Here is a 27,521-nt window from a genome sequence, read left to right on the forward strand (position 1 = left end):
TCTTTTTAATGCAGCCCATGAAATGTCTCTCAGTCCTCAAACGGGCCCAGGAATAGCTCATCTGACTATCAGAGAGCTTTACCTATCTGAACTGTAATTGCTGACACATGGTATCTTTAAAGATCTTATAAATCACTGCTAATATATGTAGGCCACATGACACACTGATTCAGCTGGTGGGGACGATTAACTCAAGTGTTCAAAGAATTCTTTGAACAACCTAACTTTGATGTGTCCTTCCTTCCCCAGACTATTCCCACATTCTAGATTGTAGGGTCCGGTATGTAAATAATGACTTATATTATGCTGATTTGCAAAAGCCATTGATGAGAACTTTCTTATTGCATATCTGCTGTGTTCTCTACCCTTGAGACAACTTTAATAGACTTCTTTTCCAAAAAAGTCTGTGTTCATTTTAGTTAGACTTTTAAAACTGAGGTCTAGTCTACCTCCAGGGAAACGCACAAATCAGATGTACTCGGTTGATTATAGTTTTCAGATTCATATTTAGTCTGTTACACTATCAGTATCTAAAAAAATCCTCATGACTCTAGAAATATCTCTTCCCCAAATCCAATCCTGCTGGAACCAACAATTGTAAGGTAGTATTTTTTGATCTAGAACTTTCTACAAATGAGATCTTTACAAACAGGATCACATAAGCATCTTGTGCCTGGCTCCTTTCACTCAGCACAGTGTTTCTGGGAGTTATGCTGCTGCTTCTCAACTTTATTTTGTTTTTTTATAATGATGACTGTGGATATTCTGTGTAGAAAAATCACGTTTTACATTCATTCTACTGTGAGATATTTAGACTGTGCCAAGAACAGTTGAATGGGGTTTAGTGTGACATTTATATTCATGCATACAATGTGCATTTTTCTAGCCCAATAACCCCCCACCACTACCCCTGCCCAAGCTAGACTTTTCTTAATCTCTAGCTACCACTGTCCCCATTTCATGTTGACATTTTTGTTTTGTGGCTTATTTCATTTAACATAATGTACTATGTTCCATTCATTTTGCTGCAAAGCATGGGGTTAAATTCCACTATGACATTTTCTTTGTTCATGGACAGGACACCTAGCACAATTCTCTATCTTAGATACTATGACTACTATAACAATAAACGTGCACGTGGATATGCCATGCTGATCAAGTCAGAACTTGGATGGCTCTATCTTTTTCCTCCTATTTTTCTTTTATTGAAAATAGATATTTTTTCAGACATAAACTCTGATTACAGTATCTCCTCCCTCAACTCCTATGAGCTATATCTTATAGCAATTCTATTTTTCCTTTTCTGAGGAAACTTCATATTGTTTTCCACAGGGAATATACTGATTTACATTACCACCAACATTAGGTAAGTTCTTTTCTGCTACATCAGCCTTTCAAAATCAACAGTGATGCCGAATGGGATGAGATGGAATATTACTCTAATATAGATTTGCATTTCCCTCATGTCTAATAATATTCATTGGGTTTTTTTGTGTTTTTTTCATATAGTAGTTGGCCATTGATATTTCTTTTGAGACATGTCTATTTGGGTCATTTTATGATTAAGTAAAATATTTACTTTGAAGTTTTTTGGTTTCTGCTTTGAATATTCTTTCTTTCAGATATGTAGCTGGCAAATGCTCCCTTCCATTATATAGATGCCTCTCTATTATGTTCCTTGTTTTTGCTGCATAGAAGCTTTGCAGTTGGATGTAATCCTACTTATGGAGTTTTCCTTTTGTTCTTGAGCTATTGGAATCTTATCCGGAAAAACAAAAACAAACAAAAAACACATTGCCCAGACCAATGACATAAAGTGTTTTGCTCAAATGATTTTGGGTGTTACATATGTCTTTGATTTAGTTGATTTTTTATAAAAAGCGGTTGTCAAATTTCAATCATCTGCATGTGGATTCTGGCTTTCCAAACACTGCCATGCCTTCAACCTGGATTTTTTTTTTTCATTCTGGATTATATTTTTGTTGTTGTTTTCTGTTCTCAGGTGATTAGGTTTCTGTTGCTGTTGTTCTACTTCTGTGAAGAGACTCTTTGGTTTTATATTAGTTCTTTTCTCATTGCTGTTACTAAATGCTAGACAAGAAGGAATGTAAATGAGGAAGGGATTCTCTAGGCTGTAGTTTAAGAAAGGACACAGTCAATCATGGTGGGGGGAAGAAGGTGAGATGGCAGGACTATGAGCAGTTAGTGGACCTGTGCCCACGGTTGAGAAGTAGGAGGAAGACAGGATGTATTTGACTTAGGATCCACAACCTTCTAAGACAGTGCATCAACAAGGGACCAAGTTTACAAACATTAAGCCTAGAAGGGACATCTCACATTCAGACCATAGCAGGTGTAATGGCAGAAATTGAATTGAGCCTATAGGTCACTTTTTTGGTAATATGAACAGTTTAACAATGCTAGTTCTTCTAAATCCATGAACTTCTCTTGCATTTGTGTCTTTGAGTACATGCATCCATGTCTTACAAATTTCACTAGCAAGAGCCTTCAGTTAAATTTATTTCTAGTAGTATATTTTTATGGTTATTTTGAAGGGTTGAATTTCTGACTTCCTTTTCACAGCAAATTGTTATTGGTGTACAGAAATGCAATTGATTTTATAAGATAGGATATGTGTATTGCTACTTTATTGAATTTATTTGTCTTTCCTATATAGGATCATATCATCTTCAAACGGAATACTATTTTCTTCTCTTTCCATTTTTATGTCTTTATTGTTCTTTCTAAAACTTCTAGTACCCAAATCTAGTAAAGAGAATGAGGAACATATGTCTTCTTATTGGTTTGTTGCAGCTTGAATATGAAAGGTCCACCATGGGCTCAGGTCCTTGAACACTTTGTTTCTGAAACTATTTGGGGATGTTGTGGAACTATTGCAAGTCAGTCCTATCTGGATGACACAGGGTGTTTAGAAACAGACATTGAAGTTAGTACTCATTTCCAATTCTGTTCCAAGATCCTGCTTCCTGCTCCAGGTCATTTTAAATTTTTTGGTTTGTTTGTTTTGCTTTTTTCAAGATAGGGTTGCTCTGTGTAGCTTTGGAGCCTTTCCTGGAACTCACTCTATAGACCAGGCTGGCCTCGAACTCACAAAGATCCACCTGCCTCTGCTTTCTGAGTGCTGGGTTTAAAGCTACCCGGCAAGCAGTCATTTTTAAGCTCCTATTGTCAACAAACTAGGCTGCCATAGCCTAATGGAGTGTCCTATCTAACTCCATCTTCTCTTTCTTGACACTGTTCCTAACAGGTATTTTGCCACAGCAGTTAAAAAGTGCTGACACACTGGATTTGAAGATAGACTTTCATTTTTTCCCTTTTGGTATAATGCTGGCCATGTCTATTTTATGAAGGTGTAATATTTATGGTGGAGGGGAGGGTTCATGACTGGTGCTAAAACATATGATATAATTTAATGTATTGAAATAAACATATGATCTCTTTCTTCCAGACTGTTTAATGTCATTACATTTATTGAGTTGTATGTATCAAACTATATCATTACATTCCTGGGATAAAAATCAGGTTGATAATGCTGAATGATCACTTTTTTTATGATAAATTCATTAGGATTTTTACCTTTTTCATCTAAGTGTAATAGTTTTGAAAGAATGGGCTTCGGTTTTTTTAAAGGTTTTTGTGAAAACATATAGTCATTGTGGGTATGGCTTTAAATGTTTTGTTGGAGCTCCAGTGGCCTTTTCCCTGTCTTGATGTTCCTGCTATTCCTGAAGCCCAAGAGTCCAAATGAACCTTCCACCTTATACATTGGTTTTTGTCAGAGTGATTGAAAAGATAAGGTTATACCATGTTTTACTCCAATCAACCCTGTATAAGAGTTCCAGTTACTCCACATTTTTTTCTACCAGATGATTATATTCACTTTGAAAAGGAGATATTTCGGTGTTCATCCACATCAAACTCTAAGTCTGATGAAACTTAGTGGGTAATAACTATGTGCAACCCCTAACCCTAACAGTAGTACAAAAATGAAGGTTCCAAATGCATTAACAAATGTTTGGTGTAATTAATAATTAATATCTAATAGATAGTAAATAAACTACTACAGGTATGTGTAAAACAGAGTCTAATCTGCTAAAAGAAGGAAAATATGGCATCACAAAGTACAGAAGGCTGTAAAGATGTGAGAAATGAACTTGAAACAGAAGTTAGAATTCAGTATCCATGGCAGATTGTCTATTGATAGTCCTAAGGATATTTAAAGCTATGCATACTCAAGTTTCACATATAAAACAGTGTGGTATTTACATATACGCTATGCACATTCTTCTGTGTAATTTAAATCACCTCTAGATACCAAAAGACTTCATACAATGTGTTTGTAGTTGTCATACTGCATTGTTTAAGAATAACAAGGAAAGTCTCTACATGTTCACTATATATGCACCATTTTTTAAATGTTTTAAATTCATGGTTTTCTTTAACACAGTCAACGTAGGAACAACATATCTAGATAGCCAAAGGAGTTGTCCAGTATGCAGCAAATTTATATTGGATAAAGTTCAGAAAACTAGTGAGGTGAAGTCAGGTGAACCAGCAAACTTGTCCAAGTCTCAGTTCCCCTATCACTTTAAAGAAAAGTTAAAGCAGATGATGCCTGGATTTATTAATTAATTAATTTAAATGGTTAGTTTTAGTGGCCTATGAGTCTTTTTAACGGAAAATATTTGAGATCTGTATGAATACAGAAAACCACCATCACGCCTGCCAGGAGCAATGTTTGAGCCTTTCAAAAGCAGATTGGAGAAGAAATAGTGGCAGATGTGTTCACAAACTCACTTACTGCATGCTCCTCATCAAATAATTTTGAATTGGAAATACTTAAAAGTCCATGCCTATTGGGGGTCAAGGAAAATAAATATATACTAGCACTTTACTTTGATGGTGATTACATAGGAAATAAATAGAAAAAATCCAGAAGTTGTACTTTGTTGGCAGCTAAAGAATAAAAGTCCAGCAAACACTCAGGAATAGTGTGAACTGTTTAAATTTTGTCTCAGTTCATTACCTTTCAATGGAAATGCCCCAGCTATTAATTCCTATAACTTCACAGGATATTTGATGTACATGGATAAGGTAAAAATGTTTATCCAATATAAATGTGTATTTTTTAAAACAATTTCATTCTGTACAAATGGTATTAGATTTATGGTCCCATAAAGTTCATGATTATCATGAAAAGGATAGATATGTTCTCTGCTACAGTCTGAGCCTTCATTCCATTGTGATGATGGAGCACAAGTATGGTGCAAGGTGACCTTCTGGCAAGTGCAGAGACCAAGAGGACCCAGGGAGTAAAGGGGGCAACCAAGGCACTATCTGTGTTTTACACCCACTCACAAGTCATTGTTCTGTGGTGTTTTCAAGCATTTAGTTAATAGTTAGGCTAATTTCTTTATTTCAGCCTTTTCCTTCTTTTCCACTGCCCTCTCCAGTGATGGGAAATGCTAATAGATTACTTACCACTCAAGATATGATATAGACTATGTGGCCTGGGTACTACTTTTAGTTCCCTGGGTGTTCCCTCAGGCACACTGAATTCCAGATATGTCTGCACAGATGTGCTTGTCTTTAGGAGTCTCAGGCAGCTATTTATATGTCAACACATATTTATGTGTCTTTGTACATTCTCTCAGGTAAAAATTTAGTGTTACATTTAAGAACATATATACCAAACAACACAGAGGGATGCTTGTGGAAAGTAATGCTTCTCCAGTCAGCTCAAGTTCCTGGAGTAATTTGATCACTCTAGCAGGCAAAGGGTAGGACTGATGGGAAAGCACTATTCTTGCTGTCAAAGTGCGGAAATCTAAGGTGCCCCATGATTTAAATATGTCACAGCTTGTCCTTTCTAGTAAGGATGGCAAGCTTCTAGGGGTAATCTTTCTTTTTTACACTGTGTTATTTGGTTTACAAATCTCCAAAGTTTAGCCCAGACTGCACTCCAGGACTTGACAAAGCCAAGAGAAATACAATATGCCCATCGCAAACTATTCCTTAGCGCTGGCTCATGAATTGACAGACCCCTCCATGGGGGCAGCTTACCTATTGGAAATCTTCTTGCTGAAACTCTGTCGGCTCATTTACGCTGTCAACCTGACTGTTCATTTCAACTGTAAACAGAAAATGTTAAACAGTTATCAAACCTAAGCCCCGAAACACATGAAAATGGCCACTACAATTTGAAAACATTCCCATTTCCTGTCTATGCCTTTTCTGTTTTCATTTATTCATGACACAGGATCAGGAGGTTAGGATTCACTCTCCTCTCAGCTGAACTGTCATTTTATGCAAGATTTGTGGTTTGGCAGTTTGCGTGTATTTATTATCATCCTTAAGTAAATAAATTCAAGGCCTTAATAGATATTTAGGAAAGCAAAGAAAAGCAGATCATTGGCATGCAGAGAGGTACTCTGCTCCCTCCATAGTGGCAATGCCCCCTCCATAGTGGCAATTGCCAATAGACCTGTTTGGTTTGCTGTGTTTTCAATTTCAGAATTCAAAACAGTTCCTGTAAATTTGCCAGTGGGTACAATAGCCAGTAGATGCCATGAGATAGAAAAGCAACACATGTGCCTTTTACTTGATTGTGTGCATTCTATGTGGGCATTTGCATAAAAATAGAATGTATAATTATTGCCTTTCTCCAGACATGGCCCAAAGCTGTCACTCTGGAAATTTCCAAGGGTCAGCAAGTTTAATGAGATTTTTACTATCCAAGCCCATACTGTAAGCTATGAAAATAAATATAGAAATGGACAGTGGGGGACAGGGAAGATAGCTCAGTTGGTAGAGTGCTTGCCTCGAATGCTTGAGTCATGAGTAGATTTCCTAGCAACACACATGGGAAACAGACAATGACAGATAATTACAACAGTAAAACTCTGACTTCAAATCCCTGGCAAGCAAACATAACCTCTAGTACAAATGTCCAGGACCAGTGCTGGTAGTCATCAGCTTCCATCGTTGTTTCCAATTTGCAAGAAAGCAAGGAAAGACACTTGACTGCTAGTTAGTTGTCTTATGCCAACCACCTCCAAATACAGGATCCTTAACTGTACAAATTCTCCTTGCCTGCCAAACACAGGCAATACTAACTAATACCATCACTATAATAACCTCTATTTATTTTTATCTGGGAAGTTTTAATTTATTTGCATAAACCAACAACCTAAATTCCTTGTTTTTTGTTCAGAACATGAAAGAGTAAAAGAATGAAATAATAGTGGATGCTGTTTCCACACTACAAAGATGCTTAGAAGAGCGATGCCCTTGGATGGCACTTCAAGACCTTTGCCAGGATTGCAGGCTTAAAACACTGGTATCTTTTCTCTTGTCTGAAAACTGCACCATTTTACTAATTGTGATCTCATTTCAAACTCCACCTGTAAACTGACCAGATGCAACAGTTCTCTCAGCAAGATAAGTGTTCATGCATTGTTCAACCTGGCCTACAGATTCCCTCTCAGAGTGGAATATGCAGGGTTAAGCACTGAGAAGCACTCAATTTCTGTTCCTTCTTCTAGTCAAAAGACACTAGGTCTACAACCTATTAATACATGTTCCATAAAAAGCATCCCACGATAAAATAACTCTTTGGAAAAGTAATGTTAGATCATATTAAAGAAGTTCTCACTGAGTCTACAGGTCACCACTGTGTCTAGGGCAAAGATGCAGGATTTTACACATTGGTTTTTTGTTCTTTAAGCAGCAGTGGATGGGTTGGACATCCTCAGAGCTTACTTTGTGAAGAAGTGGTGAGGAACCATGTCCATAGTTTTAGGAGCACCATTGTCAGGCTGTCAGGGGTCTTTAGTGGGTGGGTCTTGGGATGGAGCATCCTCTGGGTAAGGAATGCTCCCAAGGGCTTTGAGTTAAGGGAGGCAGTTCAGGTGATGGCAAGCCTTCAGGGTGGAGAAATGCCTGCTCTAAAAAGCTGTACTCAGACCTACCGTGTTACTTCCCCTTATGCCTGAATTATTCCTGAGGTGATTATTAACTCAAAGTCATTTACTTTTCATTTTTACCCCTGAAAAACCCCTCAAAGGTGGAGAAATGTGGAGTTGATCAACCAGCTTTACAGGAACAGTAGATGTGCTGAGAGACCATGGTGTCTGGTGTTAGTGTAACAAAATGAGATTTTTTTTGGAGGCCGTAGCAGGGCAGTACAGGCTACCCTTGACAGAAAACTATTCTTCCTCAATTGGGGAAGGTCATCCTCTTGGACTCAGCAGGCAACTTCAGGAAGGATGCTCATGGAGCTGTGAGGGAAGAAGGGGACCACTGCCTAGCTACCCAGATCAGCCGAATCAACACTGGCAATCAATGGGGTGACAGATGTCACCCTCACTTTTTAGTGTAACAAACGAAAAGACACATTGAAGCAGGCAGCAGGTAAAGACTTGCTTGTGGCTCCTTTCCTTCACTCCAAACAGCCCTGCCTGGGGAGGTGTTCCTTGCTTATGAGAGAGATATATAATTAAGTCCAAACCTTAAACTCTAAACCTAGAACAAAGGTAGCCACAGAGAAATCTGGTGCTGGAGAAAGGCCTGTGACCCCCAGGCACCAGGTAGAGCCCTAGGGCCTGAATCACTAATACTACATTAGGCTTGGTAGCTAACTACCTCTACAATGTCCTCTCAAATCTATGGTAGCAGAGTGGAGAACAAGACCTTCCCAGATGGGAAGAAAGGTATGAAAGCAAGCTAGCATCAGGATTTGTCTGGACCCCAGTATCATTCCTGATGCACTTTGATCCAAGACCTGGTAGAAAGTGAAGATCTTGCTTGTCGGCCACAGCTCAAAGCCTCTAGTCCAGTTCTAACATCAGGCAGAGACCTGTGTGCTCCAGGAATAGACTCCACTTTGGGCCTGCATCAGGTCCAGCTTTGGCAGCCTACAGTATAGATGCTCCCTTCCTGTGGCTATGAAAATCTCTGCAGCTATAAGCCTTGTATGTGACCAAGCTTAGTGCCAGCCTGATAGCCAAGGGACAGTTTCTACTATTTATCTCACATCTCAGGTAATATAGCTTTAACAAGCCAGCTAACAGAGTTCCAGTCTTGTCCTTGAACCAGGAATAGACTGTGCCTCATATTTTGGCTTACATCAATACCAAATGAAGCATTGCTCCTTGGTGTATGTGACCATGCAGGTCCTCGCTAACATGAGACTTGGGTACATCTCAGCTTAGTGTCAGTGAGGATTGGTCAACACTAACTCAACCTAGTATGCTGTAAGACCAAGTCTCTGAGGGTAGAACAGGGTATAAGTGATGGGTTTTAGCAGCCCACGGCCAAGTTCCAGGATAAAATCTAACACCGAGGAGGAGCTAATGGCACTCATTTCTAGGCTTGGCTACTAAGAGCTCTGGAAGAGCTCCAAGGCAAGGTAAAGATGTGAGGTAGTGGACTTCCAAAGCATATAGCATAGCTTGGGCTGATTGCAGAAATCTGTTGCCACAATTCCACTTCACCAGTGTGCAGTTACAATTGCGTGGGCCTTGGACCTACCCCAGTGTTGTGCTACTCTTGGCAGCACTACTGGCTATGAGTGTGACATTGGAGCTGCAGGCCAGTCTATCAACAGTGAATTTTTTCTAAAATCAGTCCGAGCCTGCCTTGGCACCTCACCACAGGCTGATAACTGTGGATAACAGAGACAAGCTAATGGGGACAGACACAATTACTTTATGAACAATAAAATCAAGAGTGTATTTGGACAAATTTGGGCTGAAATAATATATACTCTCCATAGACCTGGGAGCCACCCAGTGCAGGAAACATATGCAACCTGCTTCAAATTTCTGAGAGGACAGGTGCTGACAAAACTCTGCAGCAGCTCACTATTTAGTATCTAAATGACCTCACATGTCAATAATATAATTTTGAGGAAACTGTGACCTTACCTCACGCCCAAAATAAGAAGCCCAAAACTTAGTGGGTAGGAACCAGTATAGAAAAAAAAATAGGAGAACTCTTACGAAACTTAAATACTTGTTTTAAGGAAAGAGTTTCAATGAGACAGAAAAAAACAGAAATGCTACAAAGATAAAGAAATTTAAAAAATCACCCCCAAAATCTGAGCTGAAAAATATGCCCATCAAATTAAAACCACAATACAAAGTACCAGGTGCTGTGGGATGTTCTGTATGTTATATGTATTATTCTGATTGGTTAATAAAACACTGATTTGGCCAGTAGCCAGGCAGGAAGTATAGGTGGGACAAGGAAAGAGGAGAATTCTGGGAAGTGGAAGGCTGAGTCAGAGAGACGCTGCCAGCTGCCTCCATGAAAAGTGAGATGTAAGGTACCAGCAAGCCATGAGCCATGTGGCAACTTATAGACTAATAGATATGAGTTAATTTAATATATAAGAACTAGATAACAAGAAGCCTGCTGCAGCCATACAGTTTGTAAGCAATATAAGTCTCTGTGTGTTTATTCTGTAGGGTCTAAGCGACTGTGGGACTGGCAGGTGAGAAAGACTTGTCCTGACCATGGGTCAGGCAGGACTGGAGAAAACTCCAGCTACAGATTAGTTGAAAAGAACCATTAGTGAGCTAGAATTCATGCTACCATGAGATGCACAGCTGAAAATGAGGAAGGCAGATAATGTGTCTTTGGGACACCATTAAAAGAACAAATATTTGGGAAATTGGAATTCAGGAAAGGCATAATAATACCAAAGGAGTAGAAATTACTGAAAGAAACAATGAAACCCTTTTCTCACAAAAGATAGAAACTTCCAGATATATGAAGGTCAAAGGTCACCTGTAGAATTTCTCATGAATTCTAATTGGTCTTCATAATAAAAACCTGGAATCAGATATAGAGGTAAATGCTGAAAGATCAGAGAAGTAAAGAAACTAGCCAAAGTCAGTTCTTAACCTCCACGACTTCTCAGACCAAAAAGGAGGGCCAAGCTCCTGTCTTCTCCTGCCTTTTGTCTCCACCTCCCTAGTACTGGCCTCTATGGTTAACTAGTGTCTAGCTACATACTCTAAGCTCCAGGCAACCTTTATTTGTTAGAACACAAACAAAATATCACCACAGTCACCAATCAGATTTAATCTACTCTATTTTCCCAACATATCATATGATTAAAGATGAAGAGATTCTCAAAGCTGCAAGAGAAAAGAAACAAATAATGTATACAAGTGTCCCAAGACACCTGACACCTGAGAGAGTGGAATATGATCTCTATAGTATTCACGGGAAGAAACACTAAGGTTAGCAAAGGCACACATTAGCCCTTGAGCCCTGAGAGGAGCATCACCAAACTAAAGCCAAGAAGGTGTATGAGACCTGTTCTACAAAAATGCAAAGGGATGCTTCAAACTGAAAGAGCTACCAAGTGAGATGAGTAATAGGTAAGTGTGAAATTTGTGTGCTAATCTATAAGTGAATTCAGAATGCCTACAACTATAAGCATAGCAAAGAGCATGAAGAAGACTCAGAACAGTAATGATAACCAGACCCAAAGGCTGAGAAATAACCATTACACAAAAATAGAAAATTGGATTTTCAAAAGTTCAAAACTACTCTTGCTTTATCTCATTTCTTCTCCCATTGTCAAAAATAGCATATTAGGTAGGCCAGAGTAGACTAAATGTATTATGTAGCTGAAGATGACCTTGAACTTCTGACCCTTCTTGACTCTACTTCCAAAGAGCTGAGATTACAGGTATGTGTCACCATACTTGATAATTAGTGTATTTTTGCCCTTTTGTTTCTGTTCTTTATATTATGATTTCAAAAGATTTTTATAAGTGTTGTGTCAAGTGTGATGAAATAATTATTTTTGGCTTATAAGAGGAACAATGGAAGAAAGGAAGTACAAGAAAACTAGGGAATGATTTACACAATGGCTGACGTAAGACCTTACCTTGAATGTAAATCAAGTTTCCAATGAAAAGTCACAGTTACATATTGGGATAAAATATAAGACCAAATTATATATTGTTTTGAAGAAACCTAGCTCACCACTCAAGGTATGTATAGATTGAGAACAGAGAGATGGAGTACTCTATGCTCAGGGGATCCAAAAGGAAGCAGGAATAGCCATACATACAGCAGATAAAATGACTTGACTTACTTATAGTGAAAAGAGGTAAGAAAGGGTTGTTTTATGACAAATGGGTCAATTCTGCAAGAGAAACTTTTAAATATATACAGCAGATCTTAGTGGCCCTAAGTGGATGGCTAGCCTCTTAACATAGCAGCTGAAGATGTTAATATCACATTTGCAGCAATGGAAAGATCATCTAGCCAGAAAATCCAAGCAAACAAAAGGATTAAATTGCACCCTAGACTCAAAGCTTCAGCAGTCATTCACAGGATGTTCCATTTGCTAAAGGTACATTTTTCTTAGCTATAAACAGAACATTCTTTAGGACAGATAACATGATAGATCATACAACAAAGCCCAATACATTTTATTAGATGTAAATTATACTGTTTAGGATTTAATAAAAAATATATATATATAACAAGGAAACCTTTAAAAATCCATATAGAATGTACATTTGAACAAACACTGGATGTAGGAATAAAATTAGTCATTGAAATAAGACCCATAGGATGTCCTGTGAGAACTACTAGGCCAGTTCTGCTCTCCAGGTCCTTGCTCAGCAGGTTCCACGTAGACCTCTGTTATTCCTTACCAGCATCCTCACTCAGCTACTATTCACACCATGCCTGCCCTCCCTCACCACTACAGTGCACTCTGAAGTCCAGAACTGGGCTCAGTGAGCAAAATGGAGCTCTCAGCTCAAGCTGGGGCCTTCAGAGAGTTGACTTATGTGAGAGACTGTGGAAGTAGTCTGAATTGGACAGTAGGCCACATCTTTCTGCCTTCTTTCTGAGTGATAGAGAAGGAGGAGAGGCACATTGATTGTGATTGTGAGGAGGACCTCAAGGTATCTCTACCCAAAGTTCCTTTATTTCCCTACTGGCCTGAGTTCAGTCATGTCCACAGGCCAGGGACTCAAGGAGTCAGTTCTACTCAGGGAGGAGGGAGCTGCAAAAGTCAACACATCTGAGTGACTGTCATCCTCTGACCCTCACCCTCCAGAGCCTTCCCTTCAGTTCTTTCCGTTCTTAGCCTTGCTTCCTTGGCTCAGGCTTCCATTCTTTTCAGTACAATTTCATTGTGGTGGTTTGAAAGAAAATGGTCCCCATAATAGGCTCATAGGGAATGGCACTATTAGGAGGTGTATGTAGTCTTATTGGAGGAAGTATGTTATCACTGGAGGTGGACTTTGAGGTCTTAGATTCTCAAGCCATGCCCAGTGCCTCACTCTTTTTCTGCTGCCTGCCAATTCAGATGTAGAATTCTCAGCTACCTCTCTAGCACCATGTCTGCCTGCGTGCATCCTGCCATGATGATAATGGACTAAACCTCTGAAGCATAAGCCAACCCCAATTAAATGTTCTCATTCATAAGAGAAAAAGAGAAATATATTGAAACAAATGAAAAATGTAGATAACATACTGAAACCTATCTGACACAATGGCCATAATATTAAAAGGGAAATTTATAGCAATTAATTCAAACATAAGATAAAATTGGAAATATCTCAACCTACCCCTGAATATCAAGGATCTAGAATACAATATCAAACCAAACCCACCATTAATAAATAGATAATGAAACAATGCAAAACACACTAAAAGAGCTGCTTCTTTAGAAAGACAAAATAATGAACCCTCAGCTAAATTAAGGAAAGAGGATAATAAAATCGGTTTTAAAGGGAGGCAATAGAACTGATAAATATGAAAGATCATGACCATTACATAACTATATGCCTAGGAGAAAGCATTTCCTAGATGCCTAAATGTTCTCAAAACTGAATCATGAAGAAATAGAAAAGACCATTAACAAGAAAGGAGATTGTCTCAGTAATAAAAAGCCCAATTCTACCCACTTAGTGTCACTGACATTAGTAGTTCTGGGTTTTGCTCAATGAAGGCAGCATTCAAAGAACTAGTATTGATTCACAGAGGTTATTCAAAAATTAGTAGCAAAAGAAATTCTCCCAAACTCATTTCATAAAGCCAATATTACTTTCACTCAACATTCAGGTAACCAGGTCTCTCTCTTCCCTCACTACAGAGTAAAGGGGAAGACAGGAGAGCAGGAATGCTCAGATCAATAGCCTCAATAAACACAAATGTAAAATCATGCACAAAACTAGGAAACCAAATCAAACTGCACAGTAAAAAGATTATATGCTAGGACAATTGGGCTTCATCCTGGGGAGGTAATGATGGTTCAATATATACAAATCAGCAACCATGATGAGCCACTGCATGAGCATGAAGGACAGACCCATCAGTCATGTGAGTTGATGCCGACAAGGCATCTGATAAAAGTCAAAGCTGTTTTATGATTCAAATGCTGGACAAATTGTGTAAACATAATATAACATATAAGTATGAATTATAATAACCCAACTGACAAGCTTCCTAGGATGTGAAATAAGAGTCCTATACTCTCTCCACTTCCATTTGCCAGCGTTCTGTAAATTGTAGCCAGGGCACTTGAACAAAAAGTAGATCTAAAGGGCCCCAAAGTGAAAAGTTGCCCATGTATGATTTAATTTTTTACTTACAGAAAATGCCAAGGACCCCTCTCTAGTAGAACTGCTAATGAAATTCAGTAAAGTTGCAAAACATATGTATAGCATTGCTATACAGCCATAGTGACTTGTTTTAAATAGAAATCAATCAGTCAATCCCATATCTAGGGGGAAACTTAACTACAAAACATTGAGGAAAGAAACTAAAGGGAACACAAAAAAGCAGAAAATGTCTATATTTCCCCAGCTTAAAAATTCTAATGATATTACTCACACAGTTGGAAAAAATAATTTTATATATAGCTATAATAATGTCCAATAGCCAAAATGATCCTGAGCGAAAAGAACAAAGGAAGAGGTGGTAAACATACTTCAAAATTGGAATGACCTAACCACCAAGGTTTGAGCTTAAAATAGCGATGTGAATTACTAGGTAGCCTAGAAGGTATTATGTACATGTGTTAGACAAAGGACAGTTCTTTTCACTAAGAGATGCACATGTATTAGATATCTACATGCAGAAGAATAATGCTAGACTCCTCTTTTTCATCAGTTACAAAAATCAACTAAAATATTAAGGACTCATAGAAGACATGAAACTATGGAAGGAAAACAGGGGAAACACCTCAAGACATTGACAAGGGCAAGGATTTTTGGCACAGACCACAAAAAGCACGGGAAACAAAAGCAAATTGCACCAAATTCAAATGCTCTTTCACAGCAAAAGAGATAGTTGATGGAGTGAGGAGAAATTATATCAAATGGGAGAGAATCTCAGGAAGCTACATCACTGAAAAGGGTTGAAAGCCAGAATAGAAGAGATTACAGGAATGTATTAGCAAGGGAAAATGTGACCTACTTTATAAATAAGCAACAAATCTAAGCAGACATTTCTCAAAAATGGCCAACAGGAATATTGAAGTACAAATTAAAAATTGCACAAAGATATCACTTCCTTGCAGTGAAAATTATGGTTATCAAAAAACAACAAAATATAAAGGTTGACAAGGGTTTGGAGAAGACTTGCAAACTGCTAGTGTAAATTTAAAATAGTATAGTCATTACAGAAAATAGAAGTTTCATAAAAAAGAGAGAAATACTATATGATCTGGCAATCCAACTACTGAGCATATACCTGAAGGAAACAAAATCAGCATGTTGCAAAACTTATTTGCAACACAATATCCACAAAATAGAAATAAAAGTTTAGGGATTTATAACTGGATACAGATAATGTGGCATATATATGTAGTAGAACTAGTTGTACTAGTTGTCATTACAGGAATGAATCCTGTCATTTGTGACATTTTTAGAACTAGAGATTATATTAAAAGAAATAGGCTAGATACAGAAAGACAAGAGATTAGTCATGTCTCAGAAACTGAGTGGAAGACAGTGATGACCAGAGACCAAGCACACTGGGAGGGACTCAGTGATTGCTCTTGAGTTACAGTGGGGTCAGAGTGAGAAGTTGTGGTATAGGATTGCATGGAAGGGTGTCTGCCAATGAGAACTATAGAACTGCATTTCAAAGAGCTGAAGGAATTTGAGATTTTACCATGAAGAAATGAGTACTATTGGATGAATATTCTTAACCTGACTTAGACATTATATGATGTAATTGCCTATAGACCATATCATAGTAGACCATCAACAAGTGTAACTTTATAATTTATGTATCACCAAAAATTAGTAAACATGTATCACTTTACATAGTTGATAACCTATGAATTCTAGTTTTCATAGTTGTGAGATTGGCTGTTGCTGAGGGACAAGGACTCTCTGCAGCTTGTCTCCTTCCCAGGCCCAAGGCAACCATACTCACTGGCTTCTATCTTATCTAGTATATACTCAGTAAGCTGCCAAACTACTGACTCTGCCTTCCATGGTCTATAGAAGTAAGGAATGTCCCTGTGCTGTGGATAGTTGCTAGTTCTCCTGTCCTGGCTTCTCTTGCAGCAAGTGTTTGGTGTTACTAACGGATATTTCATTGAAATTCCACTCAATGCACCTCTCCAATCAAACTTGAATCTTTATTATAATATTTACAGCATGAACCTCAATGACCCAGTAGAATCATGTCTGTGGAAACAGGTATTTTTCTAATTCAAATAATGGTATTCAAGAGTATTTTTAGCATGGGTATGTAGGAGAGGGGATGTTAATAAGTTCATTGTTCCTGGATCTTTATTTGAATCTGATTAAAAAGCATCTAAAGTTAAGTGCGTTCATTTTTAAGGTGCTCTGGAAGAGTCATTGTGTGTTTGGTCAAAGCATCAGAGATGAAGCCCAAGCTCACTAGAGCGCTCTGGAATGCTGGGGTAGCAGGGATAATAGCAGGCCAAGTTGATTTCAGTTTGACCTTGAATGACTCATTTTGACCTCAATACAGTGAGGAATGTTTAAGCCATAAACCACATGTATTATCTTAAAACACAATTTTTTCATGTGCATACACACACACACACAAATGTGTGTGTGTGTGTGTGTGTGTGTGTGTGTGTGTGTGTGCTAAAGGCTTCCACTTTTATTATTTACAGGTTGAATTTGACTTTTGTAATTTACTTTGTTCTAACCAAATACATTTATTCCTAGATCATATAGTTCCCACAATCCTAGGTTACATGTGCACAAAATACACAGATTCATAGTTGAGCACAGGTAGCTCAGACTCACCATCAGGACCTGTAGTGTTTTCTGTGTCACTGGAACCTTGGCTTTTCGCATCCTCGCTTTGAGCTGAAGAAAGGAAAGCAGAGAGCCCTGGTTACTAGAGAATCAGCACAGCCCTGCTACCAATCTGCTCTCGCCCTCCACTGCCCTCTTAAATTAAAACATACTCTGGGAATTGAACTACTTTTGTAGAGTGGGTTACAGGAGGAAGTTGAGGGTCAAGATGCTTGAATACTTCAGCATCGTCTCCTAGGTTCTCTTTAATTTGTGAGCTAATCACATATATAAATAGTTTCTCAAATTAGAAATCTAGTAGGATAAAAAGAAAGAATGTGCTTTAATCAACACAGTGTGCAATTTAAATTTAGGGAGGGAGGTGGGGAGAGAGAGAGAGAGAGAGAGAGGGAGAGAGAGAGAGAGAGAGAGAGTCTTTAAAGTGAAGCCATGAAGGAAAAAACCTGATCTTGCCTTAGGCATGTCTGAGAGCTGAAAGGTCCCTTCTCTTCACAGGAAGGAGTTTCTTGTTAAACTACAGAAGAACAACACCGCTACCTCCCAGGAGACCTTCTAAGACACTGAGCGCTGAATGGATTCCTGAGTGTCTAGCCTGCTGCTAGCTTGTGTTGTAACCCATCTTCTATATGACCCTCAGAAAGAAGATCATTCATTTGCTGTGGTTTAAGTTAGAAAACACCCACCCACCTACACACACACACACACACACACACACACACACACACACACACACACCAAAATATAAAATAAAAATAAAACTCAAGGTTTCTCTGTGTAGCCCTGGCTGTTCCAGAACTCACTCCATAGATAAGGCTGGCCTCCAATACAGAGATTCTCCTGCCTCTGCCTCCCTAGTGCTTAGATGAAAGGTGTGGGCTACAATACCCAACTTACACATCATTAACTGATACTGGGAGATGATTGTTCACATTTCTAGATATCCAGAAGACAATAACCTCTCAAATCTTAAATACCTAATATGTTTTCTAAACATGAAGAACAAGGGCATTTACAAATACAGATACTTGAAGATATTATTTCTGTATTTTTTTTAAAGAGAAGGTGAAATCATTTGACAGAAGGAGATGTTAAATTCAGTGTGCCAAATGGGGATAAAGCAAGAAGGGACTTCTCCAATTTATAATCTTTCAGAGGGAAAGGCTTTCATAAGTAGAGTCTGTATGCCTGGCAATAATTTACTGAAACTGACAGTCAAGAAATAAGACACAATGTATCTGGTTTTATGTTGAGGTCTCTGATCCACTTGGACTTGGGTTATGTGCAGACTGATAGATAATGGATCTATTTGCATACTTCTACATGATGACAACCAGTGAGACCAGCACCATTTGCTGAAGATGCTTTCTTTTTTCCATTGTATATTTCTGGCTGCTTTATCAAAAATCAGGTGTCCATAGATGTGTGGATTTACATCTGGGTCTTCAAGTTGATTCCATTGATCAACCTGTCTGTTTTTATGCTTATACCATGAGGTTTTAATTACTATATCTCTACAGCACAGCTTAAAATTAGAGATGATGATACCTCCAGAAGTTCTTCTGTTGTACAGGGTTGTTTTAGCTATCCTATGGTTTTATTTTGTTTTGTTTTGTTTTTCCATATGAGATTGAGTATTGTTCTTTCAAGTTCTGTAAATAATTGTGTTAGAATTTTGATGGGGATTGCATTGAATCTGTAGATTGCTTTTGGTAAGATGGTCATTTTTACCGTGTCAATCCTACTGATCCATGAGCATGGGAGATCTTTCCATCTTCTGATATCTTCTCCCACTTCTTTATTCAAAGACTTGAAGATCTTGCCATACAGGTCTTTCACTTGCTTGGTTAGAGTTACATCAAAATATTTTATATTATTTGTGGCTATTGTGCAAGGTGTTGTTTCCCTTATTTATTTTATATATAGGAGGGATACTGATTGATTTTTTTTAAGTTTATTTTGTATCCAGCTACTTAGCTGAATGTGTTTATCAGCTGTAGGAGTTCCATGATAGAGTTTTGGAGATTGCCTTATGTATAATATCATATCATCTGCAAATAGGAATATTTTGACTTCTTCCTTTCCAATTTTATCCCCTTGATTTCCTTTAGTTGTCTTCTTGCTCTAGCTAGAACTCCAAGTACTATATTGAATAGATATGGAGAGAGTGGGCAGCCTTGTCTTGTCCTTGATTTAGTAGAGTTGCTTGAAGTTTCTTTCCATTTAATTTGATTTTGGCTATTAGTTTGCTGTATATTACCTTTATTATGTTTAGGTATGTTCCTTGTATCCCTGATCTCTCTAAGATTTTTATCATGAAGGGGTGTTGAATTTTGTCAAAGGCTTTTTCATCATCTAATGCAATGATCATGTCAATTTTTTCTTCAGTTTGTTTATATGGTGGATTACATTGACAGTTTTTTATCATTCATCCCTGTGTCTCTGGGATGAACCCTACATGAACATGGTGGATGATCTTTTTGATGTATTTTTGGATTCAGCTTGCGAGTATTTTATTAAATATTTTTGCATCAATGTTCATGAAGGAAATTGGTCTGTAATGCTCTCTCTTTGTTGAGTCTTTGTATGGTTTTGGTATCTAGGCAACTATAGCCTCATAGAATAAATTTGACAATGTTCTTTCTGTTTATAATTTGTGGAATAATTTGAGGAGTATTGGTATTAGTTCTTCTTTGAAAGTCTGGTAGGACCCTGTTCTTAAAAAAATCTGGCCATGGGCTTTGTTTGGTTGGGAGATTTTTAATGACTGCTTCTATTTTCTTAGGGTTTAAATTGTTTATCTGATCTTGATTTAACTTTAGTTATGTGGTCTCTATCAAGGAAGTTTTCCATTTCTTTTAGATTTCCAATTTTGTGTACAGGTTTTTGAAGTATGACCTATTGACTCTTTGTCTTTCTGAACCTGATGGAAGAAAAAGTAGGGAATAGCCTTGAACACATTGGCACAGGAGACATCTTCCTGAACAGAACACCACTCACACAGGGACTAAGATTAACAATTAATAAATGAAACTGAAAATCTCATGAAACTGAAAATCTTCTGTAAGGCAAAGGACACTGTCAAAGGACAAAACAGTAGCCTACAGAATGAGAAAAGATCCTCACCAACCCCATGTCTGACAGAGGGCTGATTTCCAAAATATATAAAGAACTAAAGAAACTAGACATCAGCAAACCAAATGATACAACAAAAAATGGGGTTCAGATCTAAACAGAGAATTCTCACAAAGAAATCTCAAATGGCCAAGAAGCACTTAAAGAAATGTTCAACATCCATAGCCATCAGAGGAATGCAAACCAAAACAACTCTGAGATTCCACCTTAAACCTGTCAGAATAGCTAAGTTCAAAAACACAGTTACAGCCCATGCTGGAGAGGATGTGGAGCAAGAGGAACACTCTTCCACTGTTGGTGGAGTACAAACTTGTACAGCCACTTTGGAAATCAATGTGACAGTTTCTCAGAAAATTGGGAATTGACCTACCTCAAGACCCAGTTATACTACTCCTGGGCATATACTCAAAGGATGCTCAATTATACCACAAGGACACTTACTCAACTATGTTTATAGCAGCTTTATTCATAATAACCAGAAAGTGGAAACAATCTAGATGTCTTCAACCAAAGAATGGATAAAGAAAACATGGTACATTTACACAATGGAGTATTATTCAGCTGTTAAAAACAATGCCATCATGAAATTTGCCAGCAAATGGATGGAACTAGAAGATCGCCCTGAGTGAGTTAATTTAGACCCAGAAAGACAAACATGGTATGTACTTGTTTATATGTGAATATTAGCTGTTAAGTAAATGATAATTAAGTTACTATCCACAGACCCAGAGAGACTAGGTAACAAGGAGGCCTCAAGGGGGACATATGAATTTCACTGTGAAGGGGAAATAGAATAGACATCACAAGTGAATGGGGGGTGGTTGGTGGGAGGTGGGCATGGGAACAGGAGGGGTCAGGTTGAGGGAGGATGGAAGGAGAGAGTACTGAAGAAGACAAGTGGAATCAGGGGCATCCTTGGGATGAGCTAGAACCTAGTGCAATAGAAACTCTCAGGAATCTATGAGGATGACCCTAGCTAAGACTCCTAGCAATAGGGGATACAGAGCCAGAACTGGCCATCTCATGTAACCAGACAAGGCTTCCAGTGTAGAGACTGGGACCCCAACTTAGCCACACAACCTTTGACCTACAATTTGCCCTGATTACAAGATATGCTGGGGTAAAGGCAGCACAGAAATCATGGAAGTGGCCAGCGAGTGACTGGTCCAGCTTGAGACCCACACCATGAGAGGAGGAGCCTACCCCTGACATTGCCTAGAGGGCCAGGACCCAGAGGCTGGACAGCCCAGAGACCTAGAATAGAACGAAACATGAATGGCAATAAATAAATCAATAAATGTCAATGAAATGATTTCTAATGATATTCTGCTATATTTATAGATTGTTGACTAGCCCAATTGTCATCAGAGGTTTCACCCAGCAATTTATGGGAGCAAATGCAGAAACCCACAGTCAAAATTAGGCAGACCTTGAGTAATCCTGCAGAAGTGGGGTAAGAAGGAATGTGGGAGCCAGAGGTTCCCAGAGGCCAAGAAAACTCACAGAATCAACTACCCTGGGCTCATAGGAACTCACAGAGCCTGAACCACCAACTAGAGAATTTGCATGTAACTGACCTAAGTTCTTTCCATATATGTGGCAGTTGTATAGCTTGGTCTTCTTGTGGGACTCTTAACAGTGGGAGTAGGGGCTGTCTCTGATTCTGTTACCTGTTTGGGGGACTGGTTCCACCTACTGGGTTGTATTGTCTAGCCTTAATAGAAGAGGAGGTGCCAAGTCTCACCCAAACTTGATATGCTGTGGTTGACTGATACCTGTGGGAGGCCTGTTTCTTTCTGAAGAGAAAGGAGGAGGAGTGGATGGGGTGAGGGGACTGGGAAGAGAAGAGGGAGGGAAGGGAAACTATGATCAGGCTGGAAAAAATAATACTAATTTTTAAAAAAAGAAATATGACTTGACATGATTTAGCATGTAGCCTGGGTACATAGATGGTAGGAAGGTCAGAACTTGAAGACACAAATACAAGTATAGTAGGGAAAGAGGAAGAAAGCCATTTTAAGATTTGAGGTAGGAGTTGAGGCTCATTTAATTGAAAATGCTGAACAGGCTTTTGCATTGGGTGTAGAAAGAAGGGTGTGAAATACACAGGAGGAATTAGGGAGATGTCATTCTTCAGTAAAACTGATGATACACAGGAAAAGGATAACACAAGAAGAAAACTCTTCAAGAATAACCATCTATAACATTGCTTGAGTTCTTCTAGTAATGTCTGAGGATGAAACTGGGACACAGAAAATAGACCTTGAACTTCCAGCAGGACCTGTCACCATAGTATCACACTTTAACTGAAACTTCCAGAAAGTTTAGCACTTTGCAAATGCTCATTAGCACACTACTTACACTTACATACAAAGGATAGGGGCATGAGAAGTTTGCCACTTAAGACTGAAAGCATAGCAGAAATACAGACAAATATTTGACTTCATAAATAAGTGGAACTTACAAGTATTTTGAAAGAAAAAAAAGAAATACTTATATTTTTATCTCAGGCAATTAATAATATTAGAAGATATAAAGAACTTCTAAAAATAGAAATGTAGGACAATACTCCAATAGAAAAAAAATGCAAGAGATTTGAGCGTTTACAAAGGAAGAAATAATGTCCTACATTCAAGTGAAAGATGATTCAGTTTTATAATTATGAAAGAAATGCAAATTAAGATGATAATGAGACAGGGTTTCTACCTGAGGTTGGCTATGGTGATGCAGACTAATCCAAATCGCTAGAAGTCCAGGACAGATTGCTGACAAGAATTATTTCAAGAAACCAATGAGCTAACAATGCAGTACAGACCCTGTGAGGAATGAAGTGGTGGGCTGGCATTCCAGTACCAGAAATTGAACAGGCACTCCAGGTGTCTTTGAGGGTTGGTGGAAGGCAGAATGTAAGTGGTAAGGGCCCACCAAGGAAGAAGTACCCTAAATACCTCAGGTTTTGTGTAGGGCAAAGAGAGATCAATTTTAAAGTAAAAAATGAAGTCCAGAGCTGGAGATACAGCTAAGCAGTAGAATACTTGCCTAGAATGTGAGGGGGTGGGTTTAATTCTCAGTACCACAAATACACACACACACATGAGACCACTTTTTGTAGTGGTATTGTGTTCCCCAAAATATTGTGTACCCTAATAAACTTATTTGAGGTCAGAGAACAGAACAGCCACTAGATATAGAGGCCAGAAAATAGTGGCACACACGCCTTTAATCCTAGCATTCCAGAGGCAGAAATCTACCTGGATCTCTGTGAGTTCAAGGCCACACTGGAAACAGCTTGGTAACGAAAGCCTTTAATCTCAGGAAGTGATGGCAGCAAGCAGAAAGGTATATAAGGCATAAGAACCAGGAACTAGCCTGGTTAAGCTTCAGGCTTTTGAGAAGCAGTTCAGCTGAGATCCATTCAGATGAGGACTCAGAGGCTTCCAGTCTGAGGAAACAAGATCAGCTGAGAAGTTGGCCAGGTAAGGTTAGCTGTGGCTTGTTCTGCTTCTCTGATCTTCCAGCATTCACCCCAATAACTGGCCTCAGGTTTGATTTTATTAATAAGACCATTTAAGATTCCTGCTACAACTTTTAATAAATTAAAACAAACCAACAAGCCTCCCCCACACCACCCTTCTTGGATCTTGAGTTACATTTCTCTATTACAGTGGTTCTCAACTTTCCTTTAATATAGTTCATGGTGTGGTGATCCCCATCCACAAAAATCATTTCATTGCTACTTTCTAGCTAATTTTGCTACTGTTATGAATTGTAATGTAAATATCTGAAATGCAACCCCAAAGGGGTCTCGAGCCACAGGTAGAGAGCCACGGCTCTATTGTGTTCTCCTACCTATTAGAAGCAAAAATAAACCCCTGGGGGAGATAAAACCATTGAGAATCTCAAATTATCATCAGAAAGCTTTAAACACAGTGTCCACCCTGCAACAAAAAATTACCTGGCAGCCCAAAACCACTGCAACAGATCACTGAAAACTAAGAGAATAAAAACAAAGTGATACAGATACAATGTGAATGACCAAGGCATATTAAGAACTTGAATGCTGAATTGAATAATTTGCATAACAAACAATTTCTCAGAGAACTGGGCACTATAAAACCATATGACAGTTCTAGAACTGAAAAAAGATATGGATTCAATAGGTAATTTGATGGCAGGTCCACTCAGTGGAAGAGCAGTTGGTAAACTAAATGCTGTTCAGGAAGAAATACCGAAGGACAGACGAAACACAGGTGAGTGAGCAGGAGTCCCGTCAGACAGCGGACTCCACACACTGAGTGGTGAGACTTAAGAGCAAGTCCAGTCCCAGTGTTGAGAGAGATCTTGGGAGTTTTACAATCCTCCTTCTAATGGGCAGAACCAAGATTTTAACAAATAACAAATGCTAGTTTGATGGAATTAATGAGTGATACAATGTTCTGATATTCTATCAAGGGTGTGATAACAATAAGCAAAATTAATGTAAAACAAAAGTCAGATCAGTCATTGTGAAATTGCTGAAAACCAAGGTTAAAGGGAAAAATACAAGAATTACCTAGTTAAGAATTTTGGACTTGAAATGGCAAGAGTTGAGATTTGTGCACAAGCTGCCAACAAACCATGAAGTGGAGAGACAGTGTGGTGTCTTCTTAGTAATAAAAGAAAAATGACTTCAACCTAAGTTACCATACCCAACAAAATAGTTCCAGTTTGCATTTGTATTTTCAGAAAAATGAAACAGAATTAGTTAACCATCAATATCTACTAAAGGGATTGTTCCAAAGTTTTCAAACTAAATTTCACATAGGTTACAGAACCAGTCAGACAAGATAACATGGACAAGGAGCTCCTGACTGTTAGGTAAACAGCTTACCCAGGACAAACACTATACTAACAAGGAAGGGACTGGCAATCTGGAAGACTAAGCTAGCAGCACAGATTTATCAAAGCATGTCATTAAGTGGGTGCCCAGGATTCCTGGACTCAATACCCAAAGAAATACACTAATTACTGTGATGATATATTGTGTACCCTAATAAAATTTGCCTGAAAATCAGAGAACGGAGCAAGCCACTAGATTAAACATAGATGCCAGGCAGTGGTGGTACACACCTTTAAACCTGGCACTCAGACAACAGAGATCTGTCTGGATATCTATGAGTTCAAAGCCACCCTGGACTACATGAAATTAATTCAGTCTAGGTTAGAAACAGAGCCAGGCAGTGGTGGCACACACCTTTAATTCCAGTACTTGGGAGTCATACGCCTTTAATCTCAGCAGTAGGAAGGAAGTAATATGGTTGGGTAAAGAAAGGTATATAAGGAATGAGGAGACAGGATCTCGCCTCCATTTTGGCTGGAGGATTTGGTAGTGGTGAAAAGTTTCTGTATTGCCTAGTTTCTTTGTCTCTCTGATCTTTCTGGCACATTTTATTATGGTACACAATATATCACCATAAACTACCATCAGAAGGACAGGAAAGTGAACAGAGAGTGAACAAGGCACAGTCCTATGACAAAGAGGCATGCTGAATAGCCACTGAACTTTTTAAACAGCTTCTTACCACATTTCATAGTTTGGTAAAACCATGTTTTTTATTTTTTATTTTTAAATTTGTTTGTTTGGTTTTGTTTTTGCTAGTAAAACAATCATAAAGTGTTTTGACCCTTATCTCACTCTCTGGAATGCAATCAGAACTGAACAAAGTATGACATTAATATTGTATTTGATAAGAAGTTATTACCATGGAAGGAAAATTAGCTGACCTAATTCTCCTGGCACGTGACTTCCTTGGCATTCTTCTCAGGGATCTTACTTTTGATGGGATCTAGATCTAGTGGCAGAGTGGAAGGACTAAGAAAGAACATTCCTGAGGCAGCCAATGGTAATAACCTTAGAGAACTTTGTAGTGAACAGGTTGGACACCAGTCTATTAAGCAATGCTCAGAAAAAAAATGAAGTATGATACACAACACTGTTAAAAGCCAGCTAGGCCAGGGAAGGCCAAGTTGAGCAAAGTAAAGTTCAAAAAGTCAACCAGAATACAGTAAGCTTTTAAAGTGCTTGTCTGATGCCTGTGCCTTTAACCTCATTTTACAGTGTGACTTGTAAGATATCTTAGGCAGTGACATTATGCTAGCACAGATTAGCATGGCATGCAGTAGGTGGTTTGAGATCCATAGCCAACAGAAAACACAGCAGCCATCTAAGTTCTAGGCCTACACAGGCCTACATTTCTAGAACACAGAGAGGCATTGTCTGTTTGATTTGTTCTCAGAGCTCCCACAGTGTGTTTTGTAGATGTATTCATTTATTAATATCACTGTGCATGGTGTGTGCCTGCATACACTGTATGTGACTTAAATCTATCTGCAAATGTACACTGGCATGCTTTGATGACCTTGCCTGTGCATATGTGTATCTGCTCAAGTGTGTGAGTATGGCTATATATTCAGGAAGGGGGGAGAAGAACAGACATTTGTTATTCTGACATGAGTGTGGCACTGGTGTTATCTGAATGGTTTCTATCCTGCTGCACAATGCAATGCAACTGAGTGTGCCAGAGAAATGAGTCCATTCCAAATAGACAATAGATCTGATAAAACAAAACGCTTCTATTCTCTATTTATTCCAGTTTGTCTGACCTTCCCCCATTTTGATTGGTACTGCTTGGAACATAAACAAGAGGTATATTTCAGGGCTCATAGCAGGAGATAAAAGAGCTGAAACAGAGTCTAGGACATTCAGTGCCATTTTCATTTTCAATTACTAACTGCCACTGTTCTTCTCAAAGCTTTGATTATAGCAACCTTTTGTAGGTCAATGACATTACATAAAACGTGATAAATGGAGCAGACCTCATCACAGAAGAAAAGATGCCATTATGCATACTGAATGCCAGGTAACTAGTTTCTTAAATACATAAATTTGGAGAGATGTTGGAGGGTCCTCCAAGATTATATTTTGATATGTTTACTAATAGTTAACTCATCCAAACAAAGAATGACAATCATTTCTCAGGAATACACAGTTGCATGTGAGCTGCAGAGAACAGGGCCTGTTCAAATTGCACCTTACTGAAT

At 38.5% G+C, this 27,521-nt stretch overlaps 1 protein-coding gene across 1 annotated transcript in view; it reads right to left on the bottom strand.

The window, feature by feature from the left end:
- Window positions 1-27,521, bottom strand: part of Macrod2 (mono-ADP ribosylhydrolase 2) — a 1,315,286-nt gene that overhangs the window by 3,156 nt on the left and 1,284,609 nt on the right. The window contains exons 13-14 of the mRNA XM_036186599.1: window positions 17,298-17,360; window positions 6,085-6,152 (exon numbers count right to left, since the gene is read on the bottom strand). Coding sequence (XP_036042492.1) covers window positions 6,085-6,152; window positions 17,298-17,360 — 131 coding nt within the window. The remainder of the gene's footprint in view (window positions 1-6,084; window positions 6,153-17,297; window positions 17,361-27,521) is intronic.

Source organism: Onychomys torridus, chromosome 4 (assembly GCF_903995425.1).
Source record: "Onychomys torridus chromosome 4, mOncTor1.1, whole genome shotgun sequence".
Taxonomy (NCBI): domain Eukaryota; kingdom Metazoa; phylum Chordata; class Mammalia; order Rodentia; family Cricetidae; genus Onychomys; species Onychomys torridus.